This window comes from Mytilus californianus, unplaced genomic scaffold (genome assembly GCF_021869535.1).
Source record: "Mytilus californianus isolate M0D057914Y unplaced genomic scaffold, xbMytCali1.0.p SCAF_9, whole genome shotgun sequence".
In the NCBI taxonomy this organism is placed as follows: domain Eukaryota; kingdom Metazoa; phylum Mollusca; class Bivalvia; order Mytilida; family Mytilidae; genus Mytilus; species Mytilus californianus.
The window spans coordinates 90,424,069-90,439,237 of NW_026262745.1; the positions used below are offsets into that span (position 1 = coordinate 90,424,069).

General features: G+C 31.3%; 1 protein-coding gene across 1 annotated transcript in view; it reads left to right on the top strand.

Annotated features, from left to right (window-relative positions):
• Positions 1-11,350, top strand: part of LOC127716011 (methionine adenosyltransferase 2 subunit beta-like) — a 35,513-nt gene extending 24,163 nt beyond the window's left edge. The window contains exon 6 of the mRNA XM_052222124.1: positions 11,079-11,350. Within this exon, the coding sequence (XP_052078084.1) occupies positions 11,079-11,333 (255 nt within the window). The 3' untranslated portion in view covers positions 11,334-11,350. The remainder of the gene's footprint in view (positions 1-11,078) is intronic.
• Positions 11,351-15,169: the final 3,819 nt, after the last annotated feature.

Sequence of the window (15,169 nt, forward strand, 5' to 3'; positions counted from 1 at the left end):
TGTTTCTCATATCAAGCCTCATTTATAGAACATTATATATAATTTACTGTTTCAAGGAAATATTTGGTGGAGGAGAGAGAGAGAAAGAGAGAGACTTATTTTGCGGTATTTGGTCTCCTGTTATTCATGTCAAAATGTGATGGAAGGAAATATTTCCCCCTTCGTTTTATATAGCAGGGTATTCCATAATGATATAAGTTGCAGATTTTTTTTCTATCGGTAAGACATGGTATACAGTTCGAAATCTACATTAAGTTATAGTACATTTAAAGTAAGTTTATTGCATTGCTAAACGTATGAAACAATTAGTATGAAACAAAATATATAATAAATAAGATAACTTATTTGCTTTAATTAACAAGTGAAATGTTTCCAATCCAATCTTTCAAATCTAATATAGTCCAAAAGGGGACAAAAGGATATAAATGAAAGGTTTTCTTACGGCTGGCGGTAAAATTCTTGCCAAAGCGGGGACATTCGTTTGGTTGTTTGGTATACACAGTACGCAACCAACTTTCAATCAATCCAAACTAATAAATGTTTTTTTTTTAATCCCGCATCTTTTTATATAAAATTATTTTAACTCAAAATAATAATTGAAATATCTTTCTAAAATAAAACCCTAACATATAGCAGACGCTTAACAAAACGATATACCATACGATAGATGAAACGCTTAATGATATCATATACCATACGATAAACGAAACGCTAAACGCCAAACCATACCATGTACCATACGACAAATAAAACGCTTAACGATACCATAAACCATACGATATACAAAACCCTAAACGATGGCATTTACCATACAATGAACGAACGATGAACGAACGCTGACCGAACGTTGTACGGACGCCATACGAATGATGTACGAACGATGACCGAACTCTATACGAACGATTCCCGAACGCTGTACGTACGATTCCCGAATGAAAAAAGTGTTAACTTTTACGTTACAGGGACTGTATGAGAGAAATAAAAAGTTATGGTTTAACACCACTAATTTGGGACCACTGGGTCGATGCCACTGCTGGTGGACGTTTCGTCCCCGAGGGTATCACCAGCCCAGTAGTCAGCACTTCAGTGTTGACATGAATATCAATTATATGGTCATTTTTATAAATTTCCTGTTACAAAACTTAGAATTTTTCGAAAAAACTAAGGATTTTCTTATCCCAGGAATAGATTACCTTAGCCGTATTTGGCACAACTTTTAGGAATTTTGGGTCCTCAATGCTCTTCAACTTTGTACTTGTTTGGCTTTATAACTATTTTGATCTGAGCATCACTGATGAGTCTTATGAAGACGAAACGCGCGTCTGGCGTATTAAATTATAATCCTGGTACCTTTGATAACTATTGGGCCCGTTCAGGAAGCACATACCAGAAAGTAGTACATATTTAACACAAAATAGTTCCTAGGGATGGGTGTAACTTTCAAAATATGTAGAATATTTAGGTAATTTCGGTATCAAATGAAAGGGGAATGACTGGTGATCATTGTAGAACACTTTTTAACTTAAAATTTTGAATAATAAAAAAAATGCATGAAATTTAAAAAAGAGGGTACATTTTACCTGTTTGTCAGATCTGAAGTACCTGTTTTGGTACATCCGAAGTTCCGGGAACCAGTTCTTTCTTATATGCCATCAAAGGTATGTTGATTTTTTTCAGTAAAAGACACCATAAAGTGTTGCTTTGACATGCAATGATTGTCACTCTATTTGAAATTAAAACAAAAGAGCTGTGTCTGCTTGAATTTAATGAAATTTAACATAGAAAGCAATGGTGCCATGAATTAGTGGTGTACTTCCTTATGAGACTTTGTACAACATATTTCATTTTAAACTAAATCTTCTTGACATGTTTGATTATTACAGTTGGCTTGTTATTATGTATACTAAAAATTCACAAATAGCTATTGTAAAAATAGAAACAAACTGGCCATAAGATGTTAATAAGTCATAATTGTGTTTCCTATACCCGGATTAGCTTATGTAATATACTTAATACTGTATCAATAATATTAAACAAGGATATTAATTTCATGGTTAAGCTGACAAACAAACTAACTTAGCTTTGATAGTTGTGTACTTTTAGATACACTGGATTTTTAGAGTGCACATTTCTTTTTAATTGAATTATTTTTGTTTTCTCATTTTTTGATTTTTGAGACCCAATATTGATATTAAGGCAACTTAAGAGTGTCTTGTAGTGTATTTTTTTTAATAATTTAACCGCCTCAGAGATTTCTTGGTAGTGTGCCTACCTGGAGTGTTGGAGGATGTTGGTTGATCCCAAGCTGGGTCAAACCAAAGACTTGAAAATTGGTAATTGCCTGTTCGCTGCCAAACACTCAGCATTAGGCAGTAAAGGCAAAGACGGGTTAGTATCGTTTCAAAATAATCTGTCCTGGAAAAGGTGACATAAAATTGAGAATGGAAATGGGGAATGTGTCAAAGAGACAACAACCCGACCATAGAACAGACAACAGCAGAAGGTCACCAACAGGTCTTCAATGCAGCGAGAAATTCCCGCACCCGGAGGCGTCCTTCAGTTGGCCCCTAAACAAATTTATATACTAGTTCAGTGATAATGAACGCCATACTTAACTCCAAATTGTACACAAGAAACTAAAATTAAAAATAATACAAGACTAACAAGGCTAGAGGCTCCTGACTTGGGACAGGCGCAAAAATGCGGCGGGGTTAAACATGTTTATGAGATCTCAACCCTCCCCCTATACCTCTAGCCAATTTAGAAAAGTAAACGCATTACAATACGCACATTAAAATTCAGTTCAAGAGAAGTCCGAGTCTGATGTCAGAAGATGTAACCAAAGAAAATAAACAAAATGACAATAATACATAATAACAACAGACTACTAGCAGTTAACTGACATGCCAGCTCCAGACTTCAATTAAACTGATTGAAAGATTATGTCTTCATCATATGAATATCAGGCACAATCCTTCCCGTTAGGGGTTTAGTATCATACCATCATAACATATATGAGAAGAACATAACCCGTGTCATGCCAACAACTGGTTTTTAAATAAATGTGTTTAGTGCCGATGCAAAGACCCTATAAGTGAATCAATATTAACGCCAAAATATGCAATCTTTAATGACCTGACAACAGTATCGTAACTATATCCCTTCTTAATAAGTCTATTTTAAGGTTTTGTTAGCTTCAGAGGTGAATACTGACATTTTTGTGCTTTATAAAGAATATTTCCATAAAAAATTGGATGTGAAATACCTGAACGTATAAGAAGTCTGCATGTTGAGCTATATTTACGAATGATGTCCTTATACCGATGATAAAATTTAGTAAATGTTTTGACTAGTTTGTGATATCGAAAACCCTGGTGTAATAATTTTTCAGTAATACATAAATTTCTCTCGTTAAAATCTAAAACATTGTTACATACACGAGCGAATCGTACAAGTTGAGATATATAAACACCGTAAGATGGTGACAAGGGAACGTCACCATCTAAAAATGGATAATTACCGATAGGAAATGAAAAATCATCTCTTTTATCATATATTTTAGTATTAAGCTTTCCATTAATGATATAGATATCAAGATCGAGGAAAGGGCAGTGGTCATTGTTAGTATTAGCTTTATTTAAAGTAAGTTCAACAGGATAAATTTCTTTAGTATACATACTGAAGTCGTCATTATTGAGAGCCAAAATATCATCCAAATATCTAAAAGTATTATTAAATTTGTGTATCAGATGTTGTTTCGATGGGTCTTTGCTGATTTTTGTCATAAATTGTAACTCATAGCAATACAAAAAAAGGTCCGCAATAAGTGGCGCACAGTTAGTCCCCATTAGAATTCCGATAACCTGACGATATAAGGAATCTCCAAAGCGAACAAAAATGTTATCTAGTAAAAATTCAAGGGCATATATAGTATCAAAGCATGTCCAATTGACATAGTTTTTTTGTTTATTGCTACTAAAAAATGACCTAAAAGAGTTTGAACATATATATTCACATTCTGACTTTTTAAATGCCCATTTAATTAGGTGTGTGAATTTTTTCTTAATGAGAATGTGAGGCAATGTGGTATATAGGGTAGAAAAATCAAAACTTTGAACAGATTCAAAATCACCAATATATGCATGTAATTTATCAAGTACTTCCAACGAGTTCTTGACACTCCAAAAGTAATTAATTCCACTATTTTCGAAGGCCTTATTTGAACAATTTATTATCAGGTTTTTGATTGTACCAAGTGTACTGGTAAGAAGAATAGACAATTTAGTAGTGGAACAATGGCTTGAAGACGAAATAAATCTATATTTGTAAGGTGTTTTGTGTAGCTTCGGAAGCCAATACATAGTTGGGACTCTCATTGTATTTGGTTCTGCTTGTAAAGCGGTAGCTAAAAGTTTATGTTTGTTACAGATGTCGTTTATTGAAAATGGAGTCAGTTGGAATGTTGGTGAATTGGTGATTTCTTTTTTCAGAACCTCAATGTAAAATTTACGTCAAACAATAATAATATTATTAGCAGCTTTATCGGCCGGGACAAAAACAAATTCCTTGGCTAGTTCTTTTAGTTTATGTTTGATACGAGAAATAGGTTTATTGTGGTTATTGTTAAGAGTAAAATGTTCTTTAAAATGTTGAATACGTATATCAACTATGTTCATTACTGAATTAAAAAAAGAGTCCAAAGATTTTTTGTCAGCTTTTTCCCGTTTTATCCATTTCAAACAGTAAGTATGGAGTGAGTCGTGGATGATATTACGACACTCATTCCAATTAATAATTGACGGGGGGCGATATTTAGGTCCTTTACTGAGGAATGATTTTAACTCTCGGTCTTGAACGATGTATTTAAGATCTCCTGTTATAACATGGGAAATGGGTCCATAAATGTATTCGGAATTACTGCAATCACTACAAACCAGTAAAAGTCTGAAATGGCCTATATCTGTACTTGACTGTACTGATTTTTACTCGACCAGTCTGAATTGGTCTGAATTTTACTCAACATTACTCGACCCCAGTCTTAACCATACTCTGTACTGATTTGTACTTGACCCTTATCTTTGCCATTGAAAATAGTCTGAACTATTACTCGACCAGTCTGAAACAGTCTTAACCCATTCTCGACCTGTACTCGACCTATTTTTTTCAGTCTAAACCATACTCGACCAAAGGTCTGAACAATACTCGACCAGTCTGAACCATACTTGACCAAATAACCTCTACTTTTTCTAAATTTAATTTAATTTTAACTGTTAAAATAAATTTCTTTTTAACTGACATGACAACAGCCACAATAAAATAAAGATATATTATAAAAACAGATTTTTACATTCTTACATGATTCTCAGATTTATCGAATAGAGATAGTTAAATCAAATTATTCTTATATAATAATTTAATTATATTAATTTTAAAGTTTTAGAGTTTTGTTAAAAAAAAGATTTTCTTTTACCTAAAAACCACACCTATACTGAGGGTAATTAAACCTTATTAAGGTGCTTCTTGTTTGGCATGTGTTTTTTTTTTAAATTAATTTTCCTAAATTCCTAAATAAAAACTACATACATGAAGGTTTCATTGTTACATACAAAAAATGTACAATAGTTATATAATTATCTTTTTAATGAGGTAACAACAGCCAATAAAATGCTCCGCAGGGCCCAGCTTGATACGACCGCAGAGGTCGAACCCTGAACAGTTGGGGCAAGTATGGACACAACATTCAAGCTTGATACAGCTCTGAATTTGGATTGTGATTAAAGATTTGACACAGCATAGGTTTCTGACACAGAATGAATGTGGTCTAAGAACTAAAAAAATTTAAATTGGACATTCACCTATTATGGTCCAATATCCAAAATCTAAATACATGGTTAGATTCAGCATATCAAAGAACCCCAAGAATTCAATTTTTGATGAAATCAAACAAAGTTTAATTTTGGACCCTTTTGACCTCAATGTGGACAAAGTTGATAACCGGGCCCAAAAATCAAAAATCTAAAGACATGGTTAGATTCAGCATATCAAAGAACCCCATATATTCAATTTTTGTTGAAATCAAACAAAGTTTAATTTTGGACCCCGATTTGGACCAAAACTTGAAAACTGGGCCCATAATCAAAAATCTAAATACATGTTTAGATTCAGCATATCAAAGAACCCTAAGAATTCAATTTTTGTTAAAATCAAACTTAGTTTAATTTTGGACCCTCTGGACCTTAATGTAGACCAATTTGAAAACAGAACCAAAAATTAAGAATCTAAATACACGGTTAGATTCGGCATATCAAAGAACCCCATTAAATCAATTTTTGATGAAATCAAACAAAGTTTAATTTTGGACCCTTTGGACCTCAATGTGGACCAATTTAAAAACGGGGCCCAAAATCCAAAAACTTATTCAGCATTCAGATTCAGCATATTAAAGAACCCCAAGAATTCAAGAATAAAACCCCATTGAAATTGGTCAAGAAATAAGCAATTTATACGAAGTATCTTCTTTTGCACAATACTGTGCAATTGAATATTTCTTGCTATTGCGCAATACTGCACAATTGACAATTTCTTGCTATTGCGCAATATTGTGCTATTGGATATTTCTTGCTATTGCGCAATACTGTGCAATTGAAGATTTCTTGCTATTGCGCAATACTGTGCAATTGAAGATTTCTTGCTATTGTGCAATACTGTGCAATTGAAAATTTCTTGCTATTGCACAATACTTATTATATAATAATTTACACATCCTGTTTGGTGTGTATCTCCTACCATATCATTATTATTTGCTTTTAAATATAAATCAGAAATAACCAACTTAAAATTGAAAATTTCAAAAGAAAAAAAAAAGGAAAAAAAGAAAAAAAAGGAAAAAAAAAAAAATCCTCCCCCAAATTTTTTGAACCCCCTTATGATTCATCACCCCCAAACTCAATCCAAGCCTTCCCTTTGTGGTATGGTACCTTGCAGTACAATTTCAGAGAGATCCATACACTTGAACACAAGTTATTGTCTGGAAACTAGAAAAATGTGTTTTTTGGCCCCTTTTTGGCCCCCAATTCCTAAACTTTTCGGGCAATTCCCCCAAACTCAATTCCAGCTTTCCCTTTGTGATATGGAACCTTGTAGTACAATTTCAGAAATATCTAAACACTAACACACAAGTTATTGTCATGAAACTAGAAACATGCTTGTTTTTTGCCCCTTTTTTTGCCCTTAATTCCTAAAATTTTGAGGCAATTACCCCCAAAATCAATCCCAGCATTCCCTGTGTGATATGGAACCTTGTGGTACAATTTCAGAGAGATCCATACACTTGAACACAAGTTATTGTCTGGAAACTAGAAAAATGCTTATTTTTGGCCCCTTTTTGGCCCCTTATTCCTAAATGTTTCAGGCAATTACCCCCAAACTCAATTCCAGCTTTCCCTTTGTGATATGAAACCTTGTAGTACATTTTCAGAAAGATCCATACACTTTCACACAAGTTATTGTCATGAAACTAGAAAAATGCTTGTTTTTGCCCCTTTTTTTGCCCCTAATTCCTAATATTTTGAGGCAATTACCCCCAAAATCAATCCCAGCATTCCCTTTGTGATATGGAACCTTGTGGTACAATGTCAGAGAGATCCATACACTAACACACAAGTTATGTCTGGAAGTTACAAAATGCTTATTTTTGGCCCCTTTTTGGCCCCTAATTCCTTAACTGTTGGTACCATAACCCCCAAAATCTATCCCAACCTTCCTTTTGTGGTATTGAACCTTATGGTAAAATTTCATAGAGATCCATTCACTTAAACTAAAGTTAGAGTGCGAAAACCAATGTGTCTTCGGACGACACAGGACGACGCCGGACGACGACGACGACGCCAACGTCATACCAATATACGACTGCAGTCGTATAAAAAAGTCACTGAAATTGTTTAACCTTATTTTAGAAATATATCTATTATTATAATTTGGGATATATTATATACAATATAAATCAAAAAGGGATAAAAATTAAAGAAATTAATAAAATTGTTCTTCTGATTAGTGGTGAAGTATAAAGTAATATCTCCTGCTTGGGGCAAACTCATGAAAAAGATCACACCTGGTCAGAGAGTATTAAATTGTAAATAACATTCATTCAAAATTGCAACATCCTGTGAAACTTAAATCGCAAGGCCTTTGGAATTCACTAGATAAGTAGTACACGAGTTTAAGAAAAATACGGCTTTCTTTTTACCTGTAAAACACACATGTACTGAGGTAATTAAACCTTATTAAAGTGCTTCTTGTATGCCATGTCTTTAATTTTGACAAAAATTATTTAAACTTAATTGAAATAAATTTTTACTGTAACTTTGGAACACATTTCCTTTTTTAAAAGTTTATCACAGGACTACTATGGAAGTTCTATTATCATGATTATATTAAATTCTTGGTTTAACAAAACAAAGGTGTCATTTTTTAAATTCATTAAGTTGCTTTATATGCTATTCTATATATATTTTATTAAAAAAAATGTTCACTGCATTATTAACTAAACTCAAGTGACACCATAAATCTATACGAGGCTTAAGTTAATGGTGAAAATTGTCCAGTAACCATAAAATATATCTGAAACATTCAAAAAATTTTGAATAACATTAAAAATATTAGTCACATTCAGTTTTGAGATTATTTGATCAGCTTGTTTTATTTTTATTTTAAAGGTGATATATATGTATGTATATAAGATTAGTGTTGATGAATATGGTGATGAAGTTATATTCTGTTTATTGTGAATTTTGGGTTTCAATGCTATATTGAATACATTTTTAATTTCAAATTGTTGTTCAAATTTCTAGCCAGGGGAAATAGCTGTTGTTAAAAACAGTTCCTAAATTGATGAAATACAATAGATAGATACAAAAAATAGGTCTAGGTTGGTTAAGACTTGGTCGAGTATGGTTCAGACTAGGTCGAGTATGGTTCAGACTAGGTCGAGTATGGTTCAGACTAGGTCGAGCATGGTTCAGACTAGGTAGAGCATGGTTCAGACGCGTATAAAATAGTTAAGTACTGGTCGAGTACAAGTTCAGACTGTTAAGTATGGTTCAGACTACAGTCGAGTATTATCAAGTAAATTTCAGACCAATTCAGACTGGTCGAGTAAAAATCAGTACAGTCGAGTACAGATATAGGCCATTTCAGACTTTTACTGGTTTGTAGTGAATTACATGAAGTAGGTGTATTTTCACTGATATTAACATCTTTACACAATTGGCTATAATTAAACACAAATTTCCGGGTAGATTTCTTGTAAATATAACAAATAAGAGGGAGCTCAGTATTATCAAAATATCCCGGAATTTGTTCTTCAACAGAATGGTCGTTAAAAATACCGGCAATATTTACAAAATCAAAACCTTTATTGACATACTTTATTTTAATAAACTGTTTTTTATGATCTTCAGGGCGATCAATTTTGGGAAACAGTTTAGAATAACAATATGCCATTATAATTTGAACGATTTCATACTTAGGACTGCTATATGAAATTGTGTTGCAATCCTCTAAAATTTTATTTAACTTATTAACCGGTAATGAACAATGTCTCCTTGTGGACTGTAACCTTGTGAACAACCACGTTGAAAATTCATCTTGTCAAACAAGTACAAAGCAGGATTTATATTCATATCATATTATCATGTTCTGGTCCTAAATATGCATTTAATTTGCCACTGGATGTTAAGTCGTCATCCTTTTTTATCATTTATTCTTTGACCATGTTTTTTTTTTTAGAATAATTTGGAATGTTGTCTCTACAGATCAGTAGACGAATTTAGTGGTGACATGCGACTTCTCTACCAAAACTGCTTTCTATACAGTGAACCAGATACTGAGATTTATAAAATGGCAAAACAGTTAGAAGAATACTTTGAGAAGGCAATGGGAACAACCAAAAGTGATAAACCAGTGGGAATGGATTCACCTGCTGAAAATTCTTCTCAAGGAAAGGCAATGGCTTCAACAATGGAAAATTTACAACTGGAGGTGAATTACGTTTCACAGTGGCATTGTTTTTTGCACAGTTTTGATTAAGTGTTATTATATTTTAGTAAATGTTTGCACTGATTTGTTCTTGGTGTTTTGACTGGTTCACAAAGTAATATACACTACAGATAAAAAAGATTTTTGGTTTTTATTCCTGTACACAGGGGAACAGCCGGCAAAAACTGGTTGTCAAAACTTCCAATTCCTGCATACTTTCGAATTGACAATTTTGATACAAGCTTTTGTATTAATATTTCTATAAATTTAGAGAAAAAGTATACATTTGAGAAGACATTGATTGGCTATCCACTATAGACAGATGGAATAGGGAAAAATTTGTGTATTGGGCAACATTGTTTAGCAAGACATAATATTCATCAATTATGGTAATGTTTCTAAATGTTAGATATTACACTGTACTTGGAATTATGGTATGTTCGTTGTAAGAGTATTTTCTTTAATTACCGTAATGATAATTTTGTGATTTTTTTTAATCAATTCCCCAGGAGTGGGGGACAAACATGTTATGTTATTGTCTTTCAATTTTAAATTTGCAATTCTTAAGCATTTCTGTTCAGGTTCTTTATGGTTTTGATACTCTCAAATGTTTTTTTGGTACATTCTAAACATTTATCAGGAGCATATCACCAATAAAGGTCATACCAGACACTTATGTCATGTGAGATGAACTCATGTTGTCATGTGAAATGAACACATGTATTCATGTCAAGGCCTCTAATATATAGCCGACTCTATTGTATGGGTTTACTAATAGAGAGGGCAATACAATGACTTTTAGTTACAGTACATACATTCATTTGATTTGGTCTCTGGTGGAAAGTTGTCTCGTTGGCAATCATACCACATCTCCTTATATTCATATCAGTGGTAAAGTTAACCATGTTTACACATTTATCCATATTTTTTTTACTTCAATAGATATACTTATAAATAATGTTGATAACCCAATTGAAAATGGTACTGTAATTGATTTTATATTTATTTTGTTTTATTTATTTTCATATTTGTTTTTTCTTCAGGATAAAAGTATTAAAGGGGTATATCATTGGAGTGGTGATGAAAATATGACTAAATATGACATGGCTTTAGTAATGGCAGAGGTTTTCAGTCTTCCTTCAGATCATATTCAACCAGACAAAAAGCGTTCACCTGGAGCCTCTAGACCATTCAATTCACATCTTAGTTGTCAAAGACTGAAAGACTTAGGAATAGCAAAAAATAGTATGTTTAAAAGCAAGATTCTTGATGTATTGAAGCCATATTACAAGACATGATTTACTTTTATTTTGATAAGTTAAATCTAGGTCCTGACTGAATCACTGTTATTTTGAATTTAAAGGACACATTAAGGGATCATAGATTTATTCTTATGAGGAAGCTCTGAGCATGCTCGGAGGATGCTCGGAGCTTTTTAAGTAGGCTCTTCTCAGCAGTTAATGTGACAATAATTATCATGATGCATTAAGATGTCAATCAAATCTACACCACTTCTGTGATAAGGAAAGTAGAGCATTATAGAGGAAGCTCCATTAACACCTGTGTAAACATCTGGTGTATTCAAATACATTTTGCATGAAATTTTATAAAACTATAAAATAGATTAGAATTACTTCAACAGTGCTGTGTAATGCTTGGAAAGAAATCTCAAGTCTCCACAAAAAGTAAAAGTCATTTAAATATTTTCTTATTATATTTAATAATCATTCCTTTTTTTATAATAAAAAAATTCTCAAATTTTATAATTAGATGATATGATTTAAAGATAGTTTATATTATATAACATGCTACATAAAAATTATCAAGACACAAACAACAGTCAGGTGGTGATACTAAACAAGTTATTTGTTTTAGTCACTTTTATAAGTATTTTTTGTTTTTAATAAATTATTTTATACAACTTCAAAAAACTTAGTACTTACAATAATGTAAGGAATATATGTAATTTCTTTTGATTAAGATTCAAATTATAAATAACTTCAAGTCTTAATTAAAGGTTCCATATCTAGTTATAACTGTCGATCTCTAAGATTTTAAGGGGAAATGATATTTTAATAGCCCCAAGAGGCCAATCTTTGACCAAGAAGTGTGGCATCAGAAAAGCAATTAGTGCTTGTTGAGGATTTAAATAGTTTTATCAGTATATTTCATGGGGAAAAAACCAGATGTCTGTGAAAATTTGTTAAAGCTAGTAAAACCTGTATGAATGGACACCTATACAAATAATATTAACAGAATTTACTTATTCATGATATAGAAGTAATATTTGAAACAGCCTCGTTTTCAACATAACTTGTATAGGTAAGTTTGAAAATTACTTGTTTAAATAATGCCCCTAACTAAACAATGGTAATATGTTTTTTTTAAATAGCAAACTAAGTTCTTTTATAGAAAATTATGGCTACTTTAAGAAAAATTGTAATTCATTAGTGGAAGCCTGGTTTGAGGGGGTAATACCACCATGGTTTTCCCTCTAGTACGTCTCTCTTTACTTGGCATTTTTTTTTAATTGTGCAGATTTAGCTTTGTTTTAAATAAAGAAATACTTGGCATGAGTATAATTATTTTCCCCTATAAGTCTTAAATTGTCATGATTGTTATATTTCAAAAAAAATGTGCAGAATTTATCTATGTTTTAAATAAAGAAATACTCGACTTAAATAAAGTTTTATCCTGTCCTGTACTACAGTGAAAATATAGCATAACTTTTTAATGCATATAAGAAAGTAAACATCACCAGAAGTTAACCAATCAAATTCTCTCCCCCTTTTTTCCCTGTAGAATATAGTATATTTTTATTGCTTTGAATCACCCAAGATACATGTTTACGACTCAATAAACTTGTCTGCAATGAAATGGAGGGTTAATTCCAAACAACTGTCAAATTAAATGGAATATAAAAAAAGATCAACCCTGAATTCACATGAAACTCAATGTACTATGTTTTGGTAGTATAGTTATAAATCAATAACCATCTGTGAAAACTTGATACCAAGCATTGTATAGTAATATTGAAGAATTTCTCATCTATTTTATAGTTTTGTAAAATTAATGCAAGATTTGTTTGAATAGACCAGATGTTTACACAGGTGTTAATGGAGCTTCCTCTATAATGCTTTACTTTCCTTATATTATAAAAGTGCTATAGATTTGATTGACATCTTAATGGATCATGATAATTATTGTCACATAAACTGCTGAGAAGAGCCTACTTAAAAAGCTCCGAGCATCCTCTGAGCATGCTCAGAGCTTCCTCGTAAGAATAAATCTATGATCCCTAACATATATTATTAGATTATAAGTAGACTGTCCACTGTAGATTGGTGATTGATACAAAATTCATGTCAGTCTTGGACTAAGATATTGAATAATATTTATAGATTTTTAAACATCCTAGGTGTTTGTCAATATACAACTGTACTATGTAAACCTATTAAATTTTGCTGTTTTTTGCACTTTTCAGTTGACTTCACAACAATTTATGTTCAGAAAATTTAACTCTTATATAAAAGAGAAAATCCATGTTTGACAAATTTTTAACGATTTATATTCAAAATATTTTTGTACTCTAGGGAAGTCAAATCCCTCAATAAGTTTATAGTTGGTTCACAGTAACTTATTATATACAATAACTTATAGAAAAAAATATTATAAAATGCTGGAGGAAATAATGAAGCTTTTGAAGATCAATAATTGTAAATTTCAAAAGGAATTTGTTTTTTGTTTTTTGTTTTTTTATAATTTGATTATAATTTTTTTAAGTTTTTAAATTGAGTTGATCATATAATATTTTGTTTTCTTTAATCAGTCTTTTGTCCCTCTTGACACTTTTTATCATTAAAAAATCTTATTGGTAATTTATTGTTCTTTATGTTAGTTGCTTTATTATTTGTTTAGCATTTTTCTCTTATTTTTAAAAGTATAAATAAAAATGGTCATGATGGTATTGATCAGTTTTTTATAAATGGGGGTAACATTCTGTTATATATATTACTTTTAGTGTTATGATTTCTCTTTTTTATTGATATGTTTGATTAAAATAAAGTTCCAATGTGTCATTTATGTTTGTGTGTGTTCATTTTTATGATTTTTTTTTGTTCCGTATCTGGTTAAAATTATCAATGTGATGCATCCTTTATTATGTATTACCTAAAGTTAGTTTCACAACTAATTTGTTATTATTTGTTTTTTTTGTTTGTCATATATAAATGTATGATAGAGTATGCTTATGATTATGTCTATGTAAACTGTCAATTTAAAGATTGTAAAGAAGAATATTTTCAAAATTGTGTAAGTAAAGTAAAATTATTATAATATCTGATCAAATAAATTTGATATTAAGGATGATTAGAAACAGAAGTAAAAAATATGCAAAAATTTAATCTTTTAAATGGATTGGCCCTTCAAGCATGTCAAATAAGAAATGAATATCTACTTTACAGTTTTAAAGTTACTTATTTGAAACTGAGAAATGTTTTTTATTCAACATACCTTGTATTTCAAAATGACAGCCATACTTTTTTGTATCTAGCTCTTATATTCTGGTATAGGTTTTTGTAAATTTGTGCTCAAATTTAAATATTTTTTTCCTCTATAATACACCCTTACCCTGGAAGTGGGGTCTTAAAAGCTGTCTACCTGTCTGTCTGTCTGTCTGTCTGTTCATCCATTCGTACAACAAAATATGTTTCTCATATACTAATAAACTACTCACTACATGTATGAGTGATGCGTTATAGCATGTGTGCGCTTTTCTGGGATATCATTTACATGATTTTCCCCCTATACTTTGAATAACTAGTTGGGGTACAAATAGCATGACAAAACATACATTCTTGTTTTTTTTAACAATGAAATGAAAAAGTTTTTCAAGAATATACACAGACAATTTAATATGGCTAAAGTCATTTTAAGTCATTTTGAATGATACCTGAATAGCTATTTCCCATGAACATGCAGGTACACAGCATAGGTTAGATAACACTTTCTGTTCTATAATTATTAATGTATTTACCATTTGTTTTTATTTTTAAAGTGGGTTAGTGTTGCTTTCAAAAATTTTATACAAGTATAGAGAAATATGAGTACACACTGTAAAGCAAAATGATTTAAA